Here is a 23,036-nt window from a genome sequence, read left to right on the forward strand (position 1 = left end):
TTAAGGAGATTCTCTCAAGGAGTTTCATTTTAGGATTTAAAATGAAGGTTAACACCAAAAGTTGAGGTTAGATTTGTACAGTAGTTGATCATTCAGGTTTTTCAGTCAGTCAGTCCTGACATGTAATACAACAGTGTGGACATAGGTATGTTTGTTTATTTCTTTACTGCAAATTATGTACCAGCACCATAGCAATATTATTGTATACAGCTGTATTATGTGTACCAAGTGTGCTTTGCACCAACAAACAAACAAAACGTGCTCAACGCTTACAATATAGGTACAATAAGCTACAATTTCAGAAGTACCACCTGGGAAAGGATGGCTGCAACAAATTTAAGTCATCTCCACAACAGGCAAACACAGCTGTCTGAGACCATGTCCACACTAAAGCCAAAGAATCTGAAAACTTTGCAAGCCAAATTGCCCCTCGGGGATGTTAAAGATTTATTCGATTCTACTCTACATTCACATTTACATGTAAGGACGTTTACAGGATATTTTCATGAAGTCCAACCTGAAAAACAACAATGGAAGTTAAACGGCTAACTCTCTTCTTATAAACTCTTTTGTTTGCAAATAATAAATTTTGCAAAGATTGAGTCACAGACCGTGGCTACCCTGCTTGGCGTCAAGATGTTGAACGTCAGCTCTCTTGCCTCTCTCCTGCTCGTCGTTAAGGAAAAAATTGTGATTTTTGGGCTACATAAATAAAATTGACTTGACTTATTCCGTGTTTCAGCATAGCCAAACACAACTTTCATTCACATTCACATCTTGTTAGAGCTGTCAGACAACTGAACAAGAATAAAATGGTGATTTGATTGTGGATACCTTATAAGGTATCGAGGTGAGTGAAAATTCCTGCACTCCTGAAGTTAGACAATCAATAAAATGATTATTTTACACATGCAAAATAAACATCAATTACACTGACATTACAGGAAGCTGGCTTCAATTATACATCAGTGTTTTTGAAAAGCTTACTTTTTTCGCCATGCACACTACCATGCAACCCCAGCATTTTCAGTCTATTCTCAAAAACATTTTTTTTTAAAGTTCCAATTTTGGGGGGCGTGGGAAGCCGAAAAGAGAAAGAAAAGATACTTTTTCAAATAAGACCGGCTCAGTGTTCACAAACAAGCAAACACCCCCCTTAAGATCAGTCAACATGTCAACTTCTTTGTTGGAAGTTTTAAGTTGGCAAACATGTTGAAAACCTGGTTTCGGTCACAGATACATACTATCTCTGCACTAATCATTTTTTTCATCTGTAGACCCAACCCAAGAGACTGAGGAGATTTCTTATTAGTTTGGATACTGCTGCCTGAGGGGCCAGAGAACGATGAGATATTTGACCAAACGCAGAAACCCAATAAGGGGCCATCGATTAGGAGGGATGAACACCATATTGGAGACACAGATGGCTACAAAGAAATTAAAAAGCTGCAACAAACGAAATGGAAGAAATCAAAACTGGGGCACCTTAAATCTTTTTGCCTCTCCGCCACAAGTTGTGCGTCTGTTTGTTTATGCTTTGGATCCCCTGGGTGGAGGGCGTGTTGGCAGCCCAAGGAGGAAGTCACAATAGAAACTTGTGTGTGCGACGAAAGAGCGAACACAAGATGTGTTCAGTGTGCTCTCGACCGAAACTGGTGATTATTTAATGCTTCAGCATATGGACCTCTCAACTTTTTTCTTATTTTTTTATTTGCAGCTGTGATGTTTCTTTTGGGATCATGCCGCTTAATACGTATACATAATAATAACATTTTAATATCTGGGATGTTTGGGGTATCTCACAAAGTCGAACTGAAATTAAAATATTTCCACTTGGTTGTCACTTTCATGCCTTCTTGAAGATTGTACTACTATGTGGTGTTGTTTAATTTTATTGTGTCATATTGACATGTGTGTCCTTTATTTTGTCCACCCTATTTATATCACTTAGGGTAAGGGTAGGGTAAGTCTCTAAAACAAATTATAACATGCCATGTAGTGGGAATCGCTAGAAATCTAGGCTACGCTATTCAGCCTAACTTACTACTTTCCACATGGAATACAAATGTACTACATGTCCAGTGTTGTTAAGAGCTCACCAATGGTCTATAACCAATGCTATGCAGGCATGTATAATAAAGGGAAAACATGTCTTGTTCCAATGCTACACCAGGCTACGACATGCTCCAGTCAGTAGCGCATCACTTTAGTTTAGGGCTGCAGCTATCGATTCTTTTTGAAGTCGAGTATTCTACCGAATATTTCAGCGTTTAATCGAGTAATCACATTTACTGTAACGGACCGTGTATACACCGCGGCTGTTTGGGTTGTATTCAGTTAGGTTGTACTGCAGTGTATGGGGTTGCAGGACGTCTGGGGAGTGACAGTTATCGGAGGCTGTGAAGCCTGTCAGTCATGGCAGTTGCCATGGCAACAATGGGGGGGGCGAAGTAGCCAGCTGGGATTAGAGGAGGACCTGTGGGAGTGTGTGTGTGTGTGTGTGTGTGTGTGTGGGTAGTATGTTGATAACGCCATGTGCCGGTTTGATTGTGTGTTTTATTGTTTTGGCGTCGGCCACGGCCCACAGTAGCCTGTGTTCAAGCTGAGGAATGAAGACCAGCAAAACCAACTCATGCTTACGTAGCTCCATTATTCAGGGTCGCTACAATACTATTGCATAATGTGTGTCAGAAACGACAGGCCTGTTAAAACCGAACAACTTTGGACATCTTTTGTCTTTTTGCGGATGGTCTCTTCGCTCTCTTCCATAGCGCCAACTTTTTGACTCTGAGTCTCGTGCATCACTGTTTACAGTCCATGTAGAACACGAGACCACTTAAACAAAATTTATGATTAAACAAATACTCGAGGCAAAGAAAATGATTTGAGTAATTTCTTGAATTACTCAAGTACTCGTTGCAGCTCTACTTAAGTTAACAGCGTCTCTCTTAGCATTGAAGTCAACTGCTGCAAGACATGCCCAGAAATGTTGTTCATATATAAACTTAAGTTTAACTTTTTTTTTAAAGTTTCATGTTCCTGTTGACTACATTATTTATGAAACGTGCAAAAACTCTATTGTTGTAAAGCAGAGGCAAGCAGAGACAACTTCACAGCTACCTCTTACAAAGTGGCAATGCTTTCTCAAATCATCTATATTCAACTTTGACAAGAGGGAATGAGTATGTTTGTGTTGTAAATACTAAGTGTGCCAGGGCTATAATATGAATTGGCTGCAACTGGATACATGTGACTGGGGGGCAAATGGATCTAATGGTAGTCTTAATGCTGGCCTTGAATAATGAGGCCTTTGTCTAATAAAACTGGAAAGCCTCCAAATACCTATAGGGACCTCGGCTAGTTAGAGCAATAACAGTCTATCAAAAGAGAAAGCAAAGTGATTACTTAGAGGGTAATAAATACAAGGCCCATGCTGGGGAGGGATTGGGGGCTAGAGTGAGAGAGAAAGAGAGAAAGACAGAGACAACGACAAAGAGAGACAGAAAAAGAGAAATAAAAAGCTTATTGGATAAAAGAATTTCTATGTCTGTAATTTTACCAAAGCACTGTTGTTGAAACCTAGTCGACAGAACGCGATAAGTCCTTCCAGCATCCTTATACAATCAAGCTAAGGAAAAAGGAGTCAGGTGGTTAAATGTGAATAGATTTGCAGGTACCAAAAAAATAATGTTCAGCTCATACTTAACCTTGTGAATCTAGTTTCAATTGACATAAAATGAAAGGTGAAAAAAATTTAAATATACTAAATTTTAAGCACGGGGGACCTTGATTATTGTACAGGTGACAAGTAAGAAAATAATAAAGAATTAGAAATAAAACTTCTTAACATGTAGAGATTTTATTTCGTGGGGGGATACTTTGAAAACTACTTCACGCCACACTTTGTAATTACTTTGCAAATTCAGTTCAAAATATGCTACGAGAAAGAAGCTCCAAACAAAGGACACAATCAAAGCCACTGTGTGCATTTCTATGGCAGCCAAGGGCAAACATTACACTTGAGAAGGAACATGGAGTTCTAGGGAAATATTGTCCCTTATTCAAATGACAAAATAGTTCACGACTAAATGTCAAGATTGTTTCAGAATTTTTAAAAAGAGTTTGAAAACCAACCAGGTACACATTGGTTGCTTAAACAGAGTAAAGTAAATGGGTAACACTGTTTTTTAGAGCTCTCACACATTTGCACACATACAGGAACACGCTCACACACAGACACAAAAAAAAAAAGGGTTTTCACTGTCTACCCCATTCCCAGCATGTCTTAAATGGTAAGAGTAGTGCTGACCTGGAGGAACAGCTTTAGGGCCAGAGAAATGGACACAATAACACCACCATCAATTATAGCCCTGAGAGAGGAAAGAGAGAGTCCAATCAGAGAATTAGAGAGATGTGGGGCAGACAGGTGGATCGACAGCCTCGAGGCAGAGGGAGAGGGTGGAAGAGGGGATGACAGAGAGGACAGAAGAGAGACAGACTGCTGGTCACCGCTCCAACTAAGTGACGGGATGAGGATAATAAAGAGTCAGTCACACAGAGCGAACGGTGGCCTCAGAGGGAGGAGAGAGGGAGTGTTCGGAGCAGAGGGGTGACAGAAGTGAGAGATGGACTTCATCAAGAGTGCTGCCTGATGGTCAGGGTTCAGACTGTTGCTCTGTTTCTGGCCCTCTGTCTTCAGGGCAGAGAAAATGTGTGCGTGTGTTCATGTGTGTGTGTGTGCCCTGGCTCAATCTCTAATGACAGGTGAGCGATTCATTGCCACCCCCCCGCCCCACAACCACCACCACCACCACCACCACCACCAGAGCGACCAATGCCTTTCCACTCCAGGCTTTGATTCATTTCAGCTAATGTATTACTGGAGGATCACTGTTCGCTGTCTGCTGACTGGGCTGGACTGACCTAAACACAGCTTTACTGAGCTTCACTGGACTGCACTGGGCTCTCCCGAGAGTTACCAGAGAGGCAGCACAGTCTTCATCAAAGCAGTTTCTTCAACTACACATACACATCTCAGCCATGAACCTGAAAAATGGATATATTTTGGTACATAAACCCTTTTGCATTTTACATAAAGTTTAGTTTGGGTTCAGCATTTGATAAAATCCATCCAAACCTGTGTGCAAGAAGGCCGTGCAAAGGGAATTTGTGGATTTAAAGGCCTTGAGATGGGAGATATTACCAGGTATTAACTGAGCCAGACTAAATAAAAATTACAGTCCACTAGAAATACGACGAGTATCTGTTATTCCAACCCTGTCTCCTTGAAATTACATTTAAATATATGACTAATTTGCAACAGGCACTACATTTTGAAGGTTGCTGGTTTACATTTTCTGTAAACATCACAGGGAAATGTTTTTAATGAACATATTTGGCAAGTCGCGGAGAAGTTATCTGATACAAAATATCCGATCTTGCAATTTAATAGTGTTGATTACAGCGTTCTTAAACTTTCTTATGGTTATGTAGGCACATGTAGACCTTCATAAGGTTAGAGAAAGATCATGCTCTTAGTTTAAAACATAAAAAGTCTGCAGTGAGTTGAAACACGAGACAATAAGTGTTTATCACAATCTTTCCTAACTTTAACCTGAGTGCTTTTAGTGCCTAAACCTAACCACATATGGGACTCAGGATGCCATGCCTGGTCTCCTCCCTGCAACCCTGGTGCACCACTGAACATAATCATAATAATGATTACGTTTGCTTCAACAACGTAAATGAGAAAAGAGTTCAGTAATATATAAACGTCATTTCTAGGAGAGAGGTTGGTTATTTGTCTTGCTTCTTTTCTGTCAGTAAAATGGATCAAAGAACTTTTATTTCATCTGATTATTACGTCACATTACACTTCTGTTGTAGGAAGTTTTGTTCAGTGAAAAGCTAATGTGACTGTACATGCTGGCTGAAGACAGAAAATAGTCTGTCTATAGTAGTGTTTCCACATCAGTACTTGATAAAACCCCCCACAAAGCTCAAGTTCACACTTGATGGATGTGTAAATTGCAGTTATATGACATCATACCTGTCAGTGGGGGTTGATTATGATGATATATGGGTGTCTAAAATTACAGCTTAATTATATCTATAGAGTAAACTATTGAGTATTTCTTACAGAGGAAATATTAAATAAGTGATGTTCTTTTTTTATCTACATCACCTGTTGGTCTGAATATGTAAATGCTACTCTGTCTGTGAAAGGAATCAAATAACGTGGGATGTAATCTTCATTCAAAATGCAAAGGATTATATTTGATAGTCAATTTAGAGCTCACGCGCACACACACACACACACACATAACAGGGGTCATAAAACAATTATTTTTTTCACGTGGCTCACTGTGCAGGAAGACACAGAGAGAGAGAGTCCGAGCGACAAGAAGGGAGGGAGAGGGAGGAGGGGGCGCTGGTCTGGTCTGTCCTTCCTTGGGGACCCCGGCTGCCCCTCCTGGCTACCCATTAAAAACAGAATTCCTCCACAAACTGTTTGTGTTTTCAGTCGAACTCCTCCAGGGTGCTTCCTCGCCACAGCACAAGACAGTCACACCACGCCTGTCCTCTCCCTTTTCACTGTCTCACTCTATTCCGTCGTGGCTAACATTCCTGTCCTTGTTCCGTCTGAGACCTGTCTACTATCAACATGTGGCACATGTCCTTGACAAGTCAAGAGGATCCTTCGCCATAGGAGTTGGGTGGCAGCATCAGCCCCGCACCCCTTATTTTCCTCGCTTTTTCTCCCCTCCCTCATCCTGCTTCCCTCCTTCACTCTCCCCCTTCTCAATATTGAGTTGCCGGGGTAAAAGGGGGCCAGAGGAATCTAATAACTGTGACAGTGGGGCTTTTTTGGCATTGTTCCTGAAGCTGTGCAGACACACACAGCGCTGTCTGCTGGCTCTAATGAAAGGTTAAATGAATAGGACAAAGTGACAGGAGGTACAATAAAGAAACAAGAAGGAGGAGAGAATGTGTGTGCAAGCATGTGTCCATGTCTCTGTGTGTGAGTGTCTCGAGGCCAGCCTCCTCAGCTCGGCGAACAACAAGGACAGCCCCTCCACAGCGCCACAATATTCAAAACAGATTGGTCTGCGACAGGGTGTGTGTGTGTGTGTGTGCGTGCTTCTACGTGTGTCTGAGTCATGTATATGTGTGTGTATGTCTGACTCTCCCACCAGGACACAGATGCTGAAGAGGAATTCCAGCATGGGGTTCTTTGATAAATGTTAAGGTCACCGGCAGAGGGGAGGGGTGGAGGCTGGGTGGGGAGGAGAGGGCGGGAGAGTGGGTGCAGTGAGGGAGGAGGCAGAGGGAGTGACGAGGGGGGACGCATGTCTCGTCTTGTGCCTCTGCCTGCCTGTGCCTTGGTGGAATGCAGAGTCACATGAAAGAGGCCCTCTTTCTCTCTCCCTCTCCCTGAGACTCGTCTCTTGTGTCTGTCTCAAAAGCGCCACTGTCCCCTCCTGACACACTACCTGTCAGCAGATTAACCCTCAGCTCCAAAAACACACACACACACACACACAGCCAAAAAATTCATGTGAAAACACACACGGATGCAATCATACGCATGCAGACGCGCACACACACATACAGATGTGCCCTATGCACACAGTTTATGAGCATTAAGTTTCCCTCAAACAGGAAAAGTTAAGTAAGACGCAAACAAACACACAAAAACCCATCATCCTTAGACTGCTTAATTACTATGATTACCACCGTAAATAGCAACTTTGTCATCAGCAATCATGGGGTAGGACTTCTAACATGTCATCCAGGTATGCGGTGATGCATCGCATGGCACAGTGCAGCCGACAGATGCAGCAAAATCAATTAAATCTAATTATCCTACTGAGATTGGGAAGTAGATTGAAACACTGATATGTAAATGTCACGGTCAGGTTAAACACCATCAGGCTGAACGAGGAAGTTTTTATTAGATCGCATCTAATCACTTGTACAGAGTTAATCTGTGTGTTCCTGCCAAACCATAAGGTCAAGTCTCACTGCAAACAAAACGAACATAGATGCTCACTATCTTTAGTTGTTGGCAGGTAGTGACCATGTTTAGCTACATAGCTGCTACTGTTTAAAAATGCTTAAAAGCCTGACCTTCCTGGCTCTCAGTGAGTGCATCAAGTTTGCCCAACTGGTACATTACCAAGTCTTTTTTTAATATCAATAACACATGAAAGCGTTTCTGATCTGACGCCCATATCAGCAGGATGAAGTTCCTTTCAAAAACCGTAACAAATCACTGTCGGAAAAAAGCGGAAAAAACAAAACAAAAAACGTTTCATGATGTGACAGTAGTATGGTTAAGGTTTGGTTAAGTTTCGGCACAAACACGACTCGGTTATGATTAGGGAAAGAGCATAGTTTGGTTTAGAATGGGTACTTAGTACTTATATCGTGGTTTGGGTTTGTCTTGGTTAAAAGAAACCAATTTTTACTGTCGGTAGGAAACAGGAAGCAAACGGCAGTCTCCCATGGAAACCACCATGACCTCCTCTCTATGTGGCTCTATGGAAACGTTACTCAACTTTCTCCTTTGCTACCGACTGACAAGTCATAATTGCTATGGCTGGTAGAAGCCTTTGTTATTTGAACATAAACAAACGTCCTTTGGGGGTAGTTACTGAAACAACTGATGCTGTAAGGAGGACTCGGTAAATGAATACATGAAAATATTCGCTACTTCACTGACCGCATACACAATGCACTTCATTTATTTCTTCGAAGTAATATCCAGAATGGGCTAACATAATTCATACAAGGATGAAAAGGTCCAAACTCTGCAGTAATACAGACTGGGTAATAGAAGTTGGATTATATATTCAGCCTACAAGGTTACAAGTGTGTCAGACACATTATCAATATGTTCATATAAGAATCATTTTCAGATAAAACCTGGACAGAGTCTTGAAAAACCAAGGTGACTACTGCTCCCTCTTGACCCGGCATATACAGGATTTACACATTGGTTATTACACACCGACATGAACACATATATTAATGTTATCCACTACTAACTCCCCAACCTGAAGGCAAAATAAGAGCCAGATGTGGGCTTTACAGCTGACTAATGCATTCGTACAGGAACAGAAAAAAATATAAAAGTGGTCAGAAGAAGTTTAACAGTATACTCAAAACTCTCATCTCAAATGGAAGGGACATCTACAACTGTTGCTGTTAAGGTGGTATTCTCTTAACATTTAAAAGTGTGTTAAAATGTTTTTAAAAAGGGGGCAACATTAAACCTATAAATAATAGTCTGTCTAGCGTGTCAGCTGGCTATTTAGACTAACAGGAGTTTCTGTACTGGGCTGGTAGTCCTGCACTCTTTGATCCTGCACTAGACGGGCCAGCTGGCTGCATACAGGTGTGAATGCGCAGCAGTGCTGTAACTTGGTCACATTTTTTCCCCAGCCAACCCATTTGTACCCCTGTATAATGCGATATAGTGTTATGGTGGTCAAATTACAATACCACTGTACCACAATAGTTTAAAAGTCCCATAACATATGGAAGACTTAACACTGTACAACCACACATTATTCACCAAATAACTACTGTTGCATGTACGGCTACCAAAACTTCTACACAGGAGGCGTAGCGTGAGCAGCAACAGCAGCTTTAGTCCTCCGCCTGTGTCTACACAGGATGCGATCAGGCATAGTATTGAGTATAGGTCACCCGTGTTTTGGCAGCGCTCAGGGCCCAACTGTAGTTTTGCACGTGAAATGGAACAGAATAGACTTGAAGCATGAAAATACACTTTAGGTCGCATTTATGCATGTATAGTGCGAGTAAAACGACAGACATCGATTCAAATAGGAGAGTGTCTGTTCGTTCAGATGCAAGTGAGATGGACAACTGAAAGAATGCATCTGAAACACATCGTGTGTACACATGCTGTAAGTAAGAAAGTACAAAAAAAACATGCAGCTTAAACATTAAATCTAAATATGATTTATTATAGTTCTTCAGAAGTCCAAACAGATACCTTTTTTTGTGTTTGACAAGAAATCACAACTTGAATACAACTTTAAATGTCACATGTAAATGCAGTAACTTAATTTAAGAACGCTAGAAGTGTCAAACAGAAAAACACCGAGTCAATAAGCACTTGAATACATCTTGAGTGAGTCTGGAAAAGACCAACAAAAGACTTGTTGAATTGAAACATAACAAGAAAATAAATGTAACATTATAACATTGAAAGAATTTTGCAAAAAAAATAAGAATAAGCTGCCGCTCCCTGTCTATTATGTTATATGAAAAAGGAAATGTAAAAACTTTTAAACTACAGTACATACCATAAATTTGTCCTCCATGAAGATTTTGCAGAGCTGCTCTAGAAATGCCTTCAATGAACATCTGTTCACGTTTGCTAATCCGCACTTAGGAAAAAGGTTTGTCCAATGGGACACATGTAATCAACTAAATACACAATGTCATCTTATGTTTACATTATTCAAGTTAGCATTGCATTACTCAAGTGCGATACATTTATGGAGTCACATGAGTGTCCCCATGTGCACTTATTTAACCCTGGCAGTACTTCCTACCAAAGTATGATGGAGAGTGCACTCAAATATTGCATGCTGGAGTAAAATGAAGCATCTTTTTACATAACACAGGCAACAAAATGTTCAGCGTAATCGACAACTTATCCCAACATAGTTTGAACCCTCTGAAATAAGTGAAATGACTCATGGCTGTTGGAAGGCAGAAAAACAACCTAAAAATGTATGGTATGCTTTAAGACATTGTAAGCAGTAATGTCAGGAGTACGCGATTTAAAAGAGATAAAATAAAGGTAACACACTGTAACCCTTGTTCTCTGAGCATACATCGAGCGCACTAATGGGCTTTATAAGCTTGCCAAATCACTCCTGTGAAGTAGCATAATGAAATTTTCATGTAATGCATTCAGGACAGACTCCCCAACACTTCCTGGTACTGACTGTTTAAATGACCAAGGTATTCAGTATTCACAAAGGCAGCAACTCACAGAGACACATGGTAACACATGGAAAAATGACCCTACTTCTCTCTTGATTTATTACCCCAGTAAACAGTTTCCTAATGAGTTTATGGTCTCAATCACTAGTTTGAAGTCCTCTCCCATGCAGGATGATGTTCATTTCATAAATTATGGTCCACTTACAGTCATTCTTAGTGACTTTGTCTAGCACAACAACTCAGATCAGAATTGTAAAATAAAGTGGACCTGATTGAACACAAATCAAGATTCAGTTTTTACTGCTTCTTTACTGGTTAAAATCCAACTCGTAATATGTCACCAGTCAGCTCAACGCTCTCATACAAATATGGTAACTTCTGGCTCCAGTAAACCAGGATGGCAGTGTCCATAATGCCAGACATGAGGCTTCAAAATGGTTGTACACAAACCAGTGAGTTCCCAAGTAGAAGTGAACAAAAGGGAAAGGTGTAAACAAGACTGGTGCAAATACATCTTCATTGACAATCCAGTGAAGGGCGGTCTTCAGAGTATACATACTCTCATTGGAGTGAGCATTCAAGGATCCTGCAGCGTAACCAAGCCGGCTTGAATGCCCTCACATTATCCATCTCTGACCAAGTCTCTGTTTCACCAGTGGCCTTGTACACATCATGTTGCACAACATCTCCTGTTTGAGACCTGCAAGGGAGGTCGACCCACACTGATTCCTTAGAACTTCAACATTGACAACATAAGAGCTGGACAGAGGTATAGACAGACTGACGCAATCTCTGTTATGGATGGAAGTGATAGAACAAAAGGTGGGAGCCCAGCCTCCTGTTCACAAGCAAACATCATTGCCTACAACCATCTACCTGGTACATTTCCCCTGCCACCATGGTAAGACTAGGGGAGGAAGGGGAGCATTGCATCAGGAAACAAGGCCATACTTGATAGCAAGTAACCAGTTGGTGAAAACTGCAACCATGCCAAGTAAAAGATCAAGACAATAAACCCGGTAAAGGTATAAAGCCTGTGTGGAATACAGCATTCAAAACTACTGTTATGGTTGTTCAAGCCATAATAAATATTTTTCTGAACTGGTATTGTGGTATATGCGGTGCCATACCTTTAGAGCACTTTGGCGTAGTCTCCAAGTAGCCTGAAGAGGAAAATGTCTGGAATGAAGTGTGGAGTTTACTTTGTCCTTTCTTTGGACAGAACATAAACAGGTTTTAAATTAGAGAAATCTGGACTGGGATCCCAAAGAATCATTTCGAAAGGCTATTCAGGTAAAAATAACATTGTCAGGCACAGTTACTTGCAAGGAACTAAACACTCAGGGCAATAATTCCAAAGTCAACGTGCTACGTCTCAGTCCTCAGGAATTTTTCATGAGCCACCACTTATCTTGTCATATCAGATTTCTTCCACTAGCTTTTTTGGAGAGAAGAGAAAAGACACCTTTAGGGCAAATTATTCTCCTTTAATCAAATCACTCTGTATAGCCTGAGGAGATCTTTCCATGCCTTTTGAGTCACTGGGCATGAGCCACTATCGCACACACCCACAAAAAAAAAAAAAAAAAAAAAAAAAAAAAAAGGAAAGAAAGGAAATGCAAACCGTCAAATAAACAAACATCCATATATACACTCTGTATGGTAACAGCAACAGTTTGGTGTCTTTTTATCTGAAAGCAAGAAATGAGACTCAACAGGAAAATAAAAAATACAAGAAGAAAGCAAGGAACAAAGTGGTGTCTGGAGTTTCCATCACAAGTGAAATCCCAGATTTTCTCACTCACTGTTCATGGAACAAAATCGAACAACTTTATTCTGGAGTGCAGTCAGTGCAGGAGGGAGCTATAAAATATAAATTATACCACATAACCCTATACCTCCCAACTGAGCCATTTGGTTACAACTATACTCCTGTTCGTTACGCAGGTCCAGCGTCTCTGGTATTTCTATAGCGTCGACATGAATTATATTCTTGCCCCACTGAAGAACGTATAGATTACAAGTGAAATGTAATTTCCCTACCGATCGGACAGTTGCCACCCAGTGACACTGAAGTGTTTATTTTACACGGTTGCCGGTAATTAGTTCTAGACAGAATTAATTAAAGCCACCCCAAATTACAGCTGAAAATGTAAGAATCACGACTGTGTCTAGGAAGACAGAAAAATGCAGCAGGGGTGTATTTCTAAAGGCTGAGTTGTGCAAAATGTGTTCTATCATTTCTCACTTTAAACAAATAAAGACTGAGGGAGTGTGTGGCTTCTGCACACACTGGGTGTGTTCATGTACTAAGACCAAAGTTTTCCTGATTCCTTCCTTAAGGAATACGATAGTGTTTGGATTAGCATGTGAAATGAAGCTTGTAGGGGGAAAAAAATGGCACAGAAAAATTGAACACATGTAAGTACAACTATCAGCTTACAGTTTAAACACAGCTTGTAGCACCAAGTCTGATTTTAATCTGATTAACTTGCCATCTCCAAGTGTGATCTACCTTCTCACCACCAAGACAATACTATCATTTGGCAGATTAAAAAAAACTCTTAGAGATATCAGTCTGCGTGAAAGTACAAGACTAAACACATCTTAAATGCTCATGTCATAACAGCTGTTAACCCTATTCATTACCTTCTGTTATTTATTTCTCCTTTTTTTTTTTAACTTCACAGAAACACAGACCAAATTTCATAATGTATTCAAAAGAAATCGGAGAGTTTTTGTGAATGTAAGTGTGTGAAGATTTAGTTTCTCACTTTGTGTGCTGAGCTACAAAAATGTAATTATGTCTTCTATATGTATATTGTTTTAAATCAAGTATGTCTCACACTGTGCTCTTTATTAAATTAGGAGTCCCGCGATCCAATTTGTATTAACATTTCACAGTGTCTCTGTTTAGTCGCTAAAGCCTGCAGCTTCGGTTACAGTGTCTTGTTCAAAGATTTTCATCTCAAGCCACCATTAGGTATATGACTCCACTCCCCTCTTTCAAAATATTACCTTTACTGTCACTGCCAAGACATACTATCAAGTCACTCAAGAGATTATTGGGGCTGAGGACAGATGGAGAGGAGCAAGAGCCACAGTCTTAGAGAAATGACCCACTCCTGGATAAATAAAACACGGCGAGAACAAAAAACACTGCAGAAACGTTGATGAGTATCAGCTGCAGAGGAGGGGAGCGATAAGTGAACCGCTCTCTCGGCGTTGCTGAACGTCTATACCTGTTTGCCAGGTGAACGTTAAGAGTGCAGCTTCGTCATGACTGAAACGGCACAGAAAATACATGGGAAGGTCAAATAGTGATTATCTCTCTAGATTAATCGAGTGCACAAATAATAAGAAGCAAGAACTCAGAGCAGAAAATATATAAATGTACCAAATGAGTTATCGAAAGATCACACTTTACGCACCCATTCTTTTCAAATGAAGAGGCAGGGAGTGAGAAAGTAAGAAAACCAGAGAAAATATAGAGGATGGAGTGGAGGGAGAAGAGGAGGAAAGACTTCTCGATATGAGCAGTAATCAGAAGAAGCCAGCAGGGGGGACAGGGAGGGTTGGTGGGGTCAGAGCAGAGCACCACTAAGCAGCCTTTCTCTTCATTAGCAGCCTCTCTAAGGGGGGCGTCACAGGCCTACCTGTCCAGCAGATTATTGAACCGACTAACCAGTGACTCCCACCCCGCACACACACACTCTCACACACTCTCCCCCTCTCTGATTCCCACAGACCCAGAGGAATCACGACCTAGCTGCAGCCTCGCTGACAACTTTAACTTTTTCTTTAACCTCACGTAGCAGCGCTGTAGGACGAACCGGGGAATCTACTTAGTGCCTAATGAGGACATTTACCTCGACATTTCTTCCATTATTTTATGTGGAGTTGTTGTCTTTCTCAGGAATATATATTTTGGTGGTTTTCCTGCAGCAACACATCTGCACTTCTTCTCTGCCAATAACTCGGAGTACGTAATAAGTCTATAATTATCTGACACACGCGAGAGAGGCAGAAACACACAGACAAAAAGGAATACCAGCATCTTAACATGTGTTACTTGGTGTAGTAAAGAAAATCTGAATTGTAGAGATCCTTGACCGGTCTGGCAGAGAGAAAGCAGCATGGAGATAAAAGTAATGAAATGACACTCCAGGAATGTAAATTGGCATTCTTCACTGTGGTTGCAGCACCAGCTCAGGCTCATGAAACATCCCTGACACACTCAGGCCAGGCCAAAATACTGTGCTAGACATTAATCTCACACACATCTCGCTGATGAAAGTGTGAAGGTACTTTTGTGGTGCTTTTAAGTGAGGCCATTCATCTCAATCTCTCTCTCACTGTTTCTCTTTTTCTACCCCTCTCCCTCCTTCTTCCCTGTCTCCCGAAGCATTCGGATCTGTCCACGCTGAAATGTCTTACGCTGACATGAAACGCCTCTGTGTACTTCTGCTTGTGTTTCACTGTCATATGCCGGCCATGAGTTTTCCCCCTTTTTAGAGGTACTGTAGCGAAGGGGACACAAAAACAAGCAAGTAAGGTGTCGAAAAATCGCTGACGCTGTCAGATTGCAGAGTTGTTCAGCTCCAATTACTAACATAGTCAAAAGCAACAATTTAAATTACCTAAAGCTTTTGTTTGCATTGACGTGTAATGCAGGCAAACGCACCGTAGTTCTGATAAAGACTTCCACAGACAGTCCAAAAATCAACTGAAACAAGACAGAAAATATTTCAAGAAATCAATAAAACGTTGCGAGGGGGGGAAAAAAATAGCATGCCCCACAAGAAGGAATTCTGCAGAAAGGTGAAGCAGGATTTTCAGCTGAGGGATTTTAGGCCTGAAAAATAACTGAAGAAATGTTGCTGGCAGCTATGAAGTCTGCTCACATTTATTTAAGCAAACACCCATTACACTTTTTTTTTATATCAGGCTCGTTTATATGTATTTGCTCTCTTGCTGTTGCACTAAATTGTATTAAATTATAGCATCCACTGCTGTGTATGAGTTTATAAATGTGAAGGCCCAAATCTACAGGTAGTAAACATGTAAACAATTAAACAGACCTTTACACTGTGTGTGAGTGAACGATTTGCCCCTAAAGACGTCAAGTAAAAGTTCTTAATTCGTCTATAGGGAGCAGAGAATTGAGTGAAACTTTCAAAGGCATGACTAAAACTATAAAATTATATAAAGTGAAGTAACAATTTACCAACTCTCTCCGGATGTCACAGATTCTGTGTCTCATTTCTGATTAGGGCCTTAATGTGCTCACAAATGCCACAATGATTAGTATTGATTTCGTAAGACAAAGATGGAGCAGAAAACAAAAGAAAGAGCAGAAGAAATTCATTTTCTTTTTTTAAAAGCAGGCATATGGACAAATCTAACGGATGACTCATGTGAATGAAAAACAAGTGTGGAACAGTGAAAAATGAAAAAGTTACTCAGGAAGTCTTGGCTAACTTTTTTTTATCTGCTCTGATGAGTTCAGATGACAAACCGGCAGCAGAAGTTGTGATAGAAAAAGTTACCAATTCTTCTTAATTTATAGCTGTGGTGTGTTTGATCTGGATAACTTAAGTAAGCACAAGCAGAGATTTTATATTTACCATCGCTGCATGTTGTATCTGACAGACCCCGGGGCTCCTGGCACTTTTCAAACTTGGCGTCCTCAAAAAAGTCTGATTTCGCCCTCAAGTGGGGAACTTTCTCCTCTTCAATGCTGCGCGCTGTCTGAGGTGATTCGCTGTCGGAGTTGTTCCTTTCATAAACTTATCACCGTCGTTTCTGACAGTTTTAAGTACAACACGGGAAAACAGTCACTCACTTTTTTGTTTTATCCCGAGGTCCTCTGTTGCTGCCTCACTGAGAAAAAACGCGCGTCAAGACGTTTGGAAACGCGTCGGTCTCACGGAGAGGAACGCGCGACCACGACACTCGGTCCCTTCTTCTTTTTTCCCAAACCGTAAACTGATCAAGTCAAAAAGGAGACAGTAAGGATAGCTGACAACCAGAAGCTTGGGTTGTAACTGCTTGTCCTACCTTGAGAAAAACGCTTAAAAAAAACGCCTTCTTAACACTCCCCCGATGATTTCCTTTTGCAGAGTCAGCGCAGTGCGCCGAGGAGAGCTTGCGGACGGTCCGGGGCTGGAGAGAAGGTGGCTGCTGTGTTCTGTTGGGTGAATTCAGACCAGTGTTTTACACGCCGTGTGTGACTGTAACCCGAGTGACTGTGCGTCCAGAGGCTTTCTGTGCCCGTTAAGCTGATTAACGATGTTGTGTCAGGAGGAAGAGTCAAATCTTTGTGCGACAAAAATGTGCAAAAAAAAAAAAAACCTCAGCTCCAAGATAAGAAATCGGCAAAGATACGCGCATTTACAGCTCGTGATGAAAGGCAGCAATGATTCTGTGATATTTTTTTCTCACAGTGTGTGTTTGGTGCAGACATATTGCAGTTAAAATAATCTGTGTTTTACGCACAGATTATAATCCATGTGTTTTAAACTGTATCACCTCTAAGAAAAATCAATCAAATGTGTCCAAACAGGCAGAAAAATAACACAAAAATAAACAGAAATGTTTCTGAATTTTTTGCCATCTTTCAAACGCTCTTATTAACTTTTGAAGGCTGCATTTCATTTAAGCAGACTTGCACTTTTTTTTTTTTTTTTTTTTTTCACTTTCTCTGACCTCGCGGGTGCAGTTCACGCATGCTTCATGCGCGCACACGCACTCACATACACACACACGCTTGTTTTAGGCAATAGGAAATAGCTTCTGGTTTCTCTGTGTACTGCTGGGATGTGACACTGATTTCCTAAGTTGTGTCCCTCAGATCCCTCAGAAGTGGGCGCGCTCATTAAAGTTTCATTGTGCACTTGTTTTTATGAGGATTTGCTCAACATTTGACTGAGACATCTCAAGAGTGAAGAGTTGAAGGAGGGAGGGATGTGTGTGTGTGTGTGTGTGTGTGTGTGTGTGTGTGTGTGTGTGTGTGTGAGCATAGAGTGGAGCAGAAAGAGACATACCCCAGCTCCTCAGAGTGACTGCCTGCCTCAGCCTGGCTCCTCCACTGGGGTGAGAGAGGCAGCTGAATCCCAGGGCAGTCATTTCTATCAAGTCAAGCGTCTGGAAGCCCCACTTGCATGTTTGGTCAAGGGGTAAATAATAGATCAGGGATTAGGCTTGTGTAGAATTCATTCCAGGGTAACAAGCTACTGAGGTCCCAGGATATGCATATTCATTCCTTGGCCAAGGCCGTGTGAGATCGAGGACCATATGCCTGTTTGTCAGAGGGCTTACATTGCTAATTAAATGAGATATTACACACTTATGTGAGCAACAAAAACAAAAAAAAAGCCTTTAAAGGATTGTCCAGAAAAAAAATTGTGTTTGAATCTTTTTGTGTCGACTTAAGATGCTTTGAACAGAGTGTTTTTTTATTATTATTAGCAGAGGTGCAGAAGAATAACGTGACATAAACTGCACATCAAAGCAAAACATGGCCATTTTTTATTGCTGTTGTCATGTTGCCAAACTATTATAGGAAAAAATCTCTGTTATGACAAACCCGAGATGAGTGATAGGATAGTTATGACAGTGGATGGGTGGATAGCTGTACTATGTTTTCAGCTTCTAGCTGTCTCTTTAGTTCATAAATGTTTCAACAGTTCTGTATGGCTGGGTGGGCGACATGAGCAGGGGCTATTATCACATCAGTTTTTGTTGTTGTTAAAGTTGATTTGGATACGATTGTCCTGACATAGACGAAGACATAGATCTTAGCTCAGGTACAGGATAGTATGCGTAAGGGCTTAACTCTGGCTCCTAGAAAATACATTTATAGTTATTAACAACAGCAAATTTATTTAAAAAGAAACTTTTTTAGGAAACGCTAAGCTGCAAACTGTTGGTGCAAATCATACCTGCAAATTGTTTTTTAAATATTGATTACTCCTACAAGATTTTCTCTTATTATACAATATCAGTTCATAGCAACTAAATCATAATTTACCGTTGTTATAGTTATGTTTACGTACATTTGGTTAAGGTTATGGAAAGATGCTGATTTTTATTGAACAGCCAGTACTGAGTTTAAGCATGAGAAACAACATGTTTGTTAATATTTCAACCATGATCTTTACCTTAACCAAAATGCTTTTGCTGCCTCACCACACAGGACGTGTACATGATGTCATAGATCAACCCTGTCCCCTGACAGGGTCACGGGGACATGCAAGCAGTGACCCAACTATGTGACATTTAAACACTGTGATAAGTGTTGCCAGTCTAATGACCTTCTCATCTGTGAAGCTGCAACATGCTGACATGCATTTAGCTTTTGACATCAGGGTCACACTTATATATGTGTAAATGCTTTAGATCGTGGCACAAATGTCATAATTGTTTAATTTTGTCTGATAAAACTAATGAATACTTTCAACTGACTGGAGTTTGTCATTATGTACCAGAGCCAATAATTGGGTGATATTTGCTAATTTCAGACACATACCAGTGCATTTGTTGGCCAACGAGATATTCCAGTAAAGGAATGCCAAAGATATGTTTGTTTACATCATTACCTCTGGATGTGTTTCAGCCACTTTATCAATAAAATTAAATTTTAGTCTACGTCTATGTTTGTGTCATAACCACACTGACTGTGTTTCGGGCTCCGACCACTGCCAAAACCTGGGTGACCATACAGCATAACTGTGGCTAAACACATCCTGCGTAGACACTGATGGAGGACTGAAGCTGCCGAACTGAAGGGTTGCTTTCACTACGCAGCCTGTAGAGACACAGAGTAAGAAACATTACCTCCACATGTCCAGTCCGGTTTGTCCACCAGAGAGCACTGGCAAGTTTGTACATATTGTGTTCAGACTTTCAAACACAGACAGACAATCACAACACAATAAACATGTTCTTTTTTTTTTATTGTTTTGACCATGAAAGGTGTATCAAATCAGTATCAAATGGCCTCTATAGTGTACTACTACTGTGCAATTAAACATGTACTGTACGAGTAAGCAGTAAAAGCAGCTTGATAGAGAAGGAGAATATATGTTTATTTGTCCCTGTGACAGGATCCCGCTGTTCACTAATTATCCAGCGGGACCACTGATAATGAGCTATTGAACCTGCTACTGAAGTGTTCCACCTCCTGGGAAGGCCATCAGCTGCTGCACAGCACTCGTGGATCCATCAAATCCACAGAGGACCTCATGTTCATTTAGTTCCTCTGACTAAAGCGTGGACAAGTCCAGAAAGGTCAGTCTGACCATCGGCATGAACCCCAAAGGGTTTTTAAAAGCCCCTTTCTCTTTACCAATCAGGAGCTTGTTTTATTTCTGATTGATTTCTGATGTCAGATTAATGTCACACATTGTCTGTATTTTCTATTAGATAACTTGTGTGTCCATATATGAGTTCTTTACAGTCTGTTACAACATCCTCTATCCTTTAGCTCTCAATTTGGATGAGCAAATAAATCCACAAAAGAAAATGTAAAAGGCAAACATCCTGAACATTTTAGGCATCAAATGTTTGGTCATAAAAGGATGAAAAGATTTAATGAGGCGCACTAAAGAGAAATTTTGCTCAGACAATTTTATATTTCAGTTTCTTGGTTTAATTTTCTCCCAACTCATACAGACAGAAGCAAAGGTGTTAGAAGTAAGACAAATACTTTTCTCATCTAAAAGCTGTTTTTCAACTGGACGACATTTACTCAGTGCGATCAATGTCCCATGTCCTTGGTCTTCTCTCTCATACTCAAGGGAAATATGAACTTAAATACAACCTCACCACCTTAATTTACCCTTTCACCAAGCAAAGGACAAGCTCTCAAGCAAAGAGCCCAAGGGAAATAGCCTGACTCCTTGTTCCCACAGATCCTGTGGGGGCTAACCAGGGTTCGGATGGCACACTAGTTGGGTGAGCCGTAAGTGAGTGTGGCCCTCGTGGCATCAACGATACACACACACACACACACACACACACACACACACAGACACTCCTGCCTCTCAGAGGTGGGTCTTGTGTGGATCAATTCTTCCTTTATGAGGGCTCTTGTCTGTTGAAGATAGGACCAAAAGGTCATCAGATGGGAGTCAAACAGAGGTCCACGCCATCTCATTGGGGCAAGGGGTTAGGACATGAACAAGGAGGCTTGTACACACAGCATGTGGGTGAGCGGTGGTGGGGGGACTTATGGGAAGTCAGCGACGTCACATGCGTACGGGAATGCACATGATGGCATGGTAAGGTTTGTGATGAGGGGAGGTTTTTGAGCTGGAATTGTCTGATTTAGGTGCACAGATATTGTATGCCTAAAGGCCGAAAAGAGGGGAGAGAAGTGGTAATCAATGGTTTCTCTGTCCTGGGGTTTTGTAAGGCAGACCATCTCACAGGAGTCCCGTCTCACAGGATTCGACATGAGGATGGCTCATGCTCATTCAGGCCAAGTGTGGCTGATAATTCTCCCACAGACTCCAATGAGAGGTATAATATTCCTCCTCAGGGCATCACTTGTGTTGAAATGTGTACAAACAGGCTTTAAAGTGTCAGCAATTGAGCATTAATTCAGAGGACAATTTCAAAGGTTTGTGATGGCCAATTTCAAATTCAAAAGGCCCCTAGTGTGATAACAGCTTATTATTATCTAATCTCATTCAGCAGGAGAACATCAGACACTTAACAAATAAAGCCATCAGCCATGCTACAAAGTGACTGTGTTCAAAGACTTAATGTAACTCACACATGTTGGAGCCTGTCTCATTTCCCTGCAGAGGGAAATGATGTTCGACTAAACACTGCGCAGGTTTGACATCCCTACTGGCATTTGTACAATCAATGTTCCTTTAAAGATGGGGACTTGTGACTCTTTAGTACCTTTTGTCATCTCCCGCAGTTCTCAGGTTCTTTCCTCCCTCAGCATCAAAGCTAGGCCACATTAATGCAGACGGTATCCCCACTTACCTGAGGCAGCAGGCGGAGACCGTGCTTTCACAATTCTCCATGGAGTGTCATGTTGTGCCTTTCTTCCTTCCTCTGTCAGCATCGGCACACCGGGGCTTGTCATTTGGTTCTTGAATTTTTCATACGGGCGCATTTGCATGATCACAATTCTATGTCACTTCTTCCCCCTGGTAGATTAAATGCGGCCTAGCACTTGAACTTCTCTGTGAGTCCGCTGAGGCAGAACAGAGGTGAGACAAGCATGCTTGTTGGGACTGTCAATGCAAGAGCTGTCTTGTTTCAAGGGGTGGCCCATCACATTTTAACAGTTGGGCAATTAGAGACATGAGGCACGCAAAGACAACTTCAAGCATGGGATGGTTTACATGTGCAGCTGTACATCTGAGTCACACATATTCTGTTGCGTCCAGTAACAAAGTTAAGTAAGCCATGCTGTGCTATTTGAGATTATTTCCTTCAGTGTAGAGGATATAATCTCAGCAAAACAACAACACAAATCCAGCTGTATTCCACATGTGAACCAGTGTCATAAGTGTTTTTCATTATGGCAATCAGATGCACGAGTTTAATCTTGACCCCATCTCTTTCTGAGCACTCCACAAATCATAACAGCGTCTTACGATGAAAATATCCTTTGAGCTATGATTTATGTCAACAAATATCAATTTCAGAGATCTCATTTAAACTTAGGATGAGTATGAATCTCGAGGGGTGAATCTCTTTTCAGTCACAAACCCACTATTCCCATGACCGCCAGGAGACAAGCTAATGATCAAGTGTTGAATTAAAGATTCATTCTTCATTCATGCTTCATTTCCTTTACAGAGACTGGTTCCGGTCTCGGTAGATTGATTAAATGCGTTATCAAAATAATGTTTACTAAAGGTAGCCTATGCTGGATATTCTCAGCTTGTATTATTGTATTATTATAAGACATTTACACTGTCTGTTTCTTTTAATAATGTCTTAACAGTGTGTTTTTGAAGAAAGTAGAGCCAAATGTCAATTCAGCTGCAACATATTTGACTCAATCATTATATTCATTTACA

At 41.0% G+C, this 23,036-nt stretch overlaps 1 protein-coding gene across 1 annotated transcript in view; it reads right to left on the reverse strand.

Annotated features, from left to right (window-relative positions):
- Positions 1-17,415, reverse strand: part of bnc2 (basonuclin zinc finger protein 2) — a 167,549-nt gene extending 150,134 nt beyond the window's left edge. The window contains exon 1 of the mRNA XM_027282809.1: positions 16,614-17,415. Coding sequence (XP_027138610.1) covers positions 16,614-16,616 — 3 coding nt within the window. The 5' untranslated portion in view covers positions 16,617-17,415. The remainder of the gene's footprint in view (positions 1-16,613) is intronic.
- Between the last annotated feature and the right edge of the window lie 5,621 nt (positions 17,416-23,036).

Source organism: Larimichthys crocea, chromosome X, assembly GCF_000972845.2.
Source record: "Larimichthys crocea isolate SSNF chromosome X, L_crocea_2.0, whole genome shotgun sequence".
In the NCBI taxonomy this organism is placed as follows: domain Eukaryota; kingdom Metazoa; phylum Chordata; class Actinopteri; family Sciaenidae; genus Larimichthys; species Larimichthys crocea.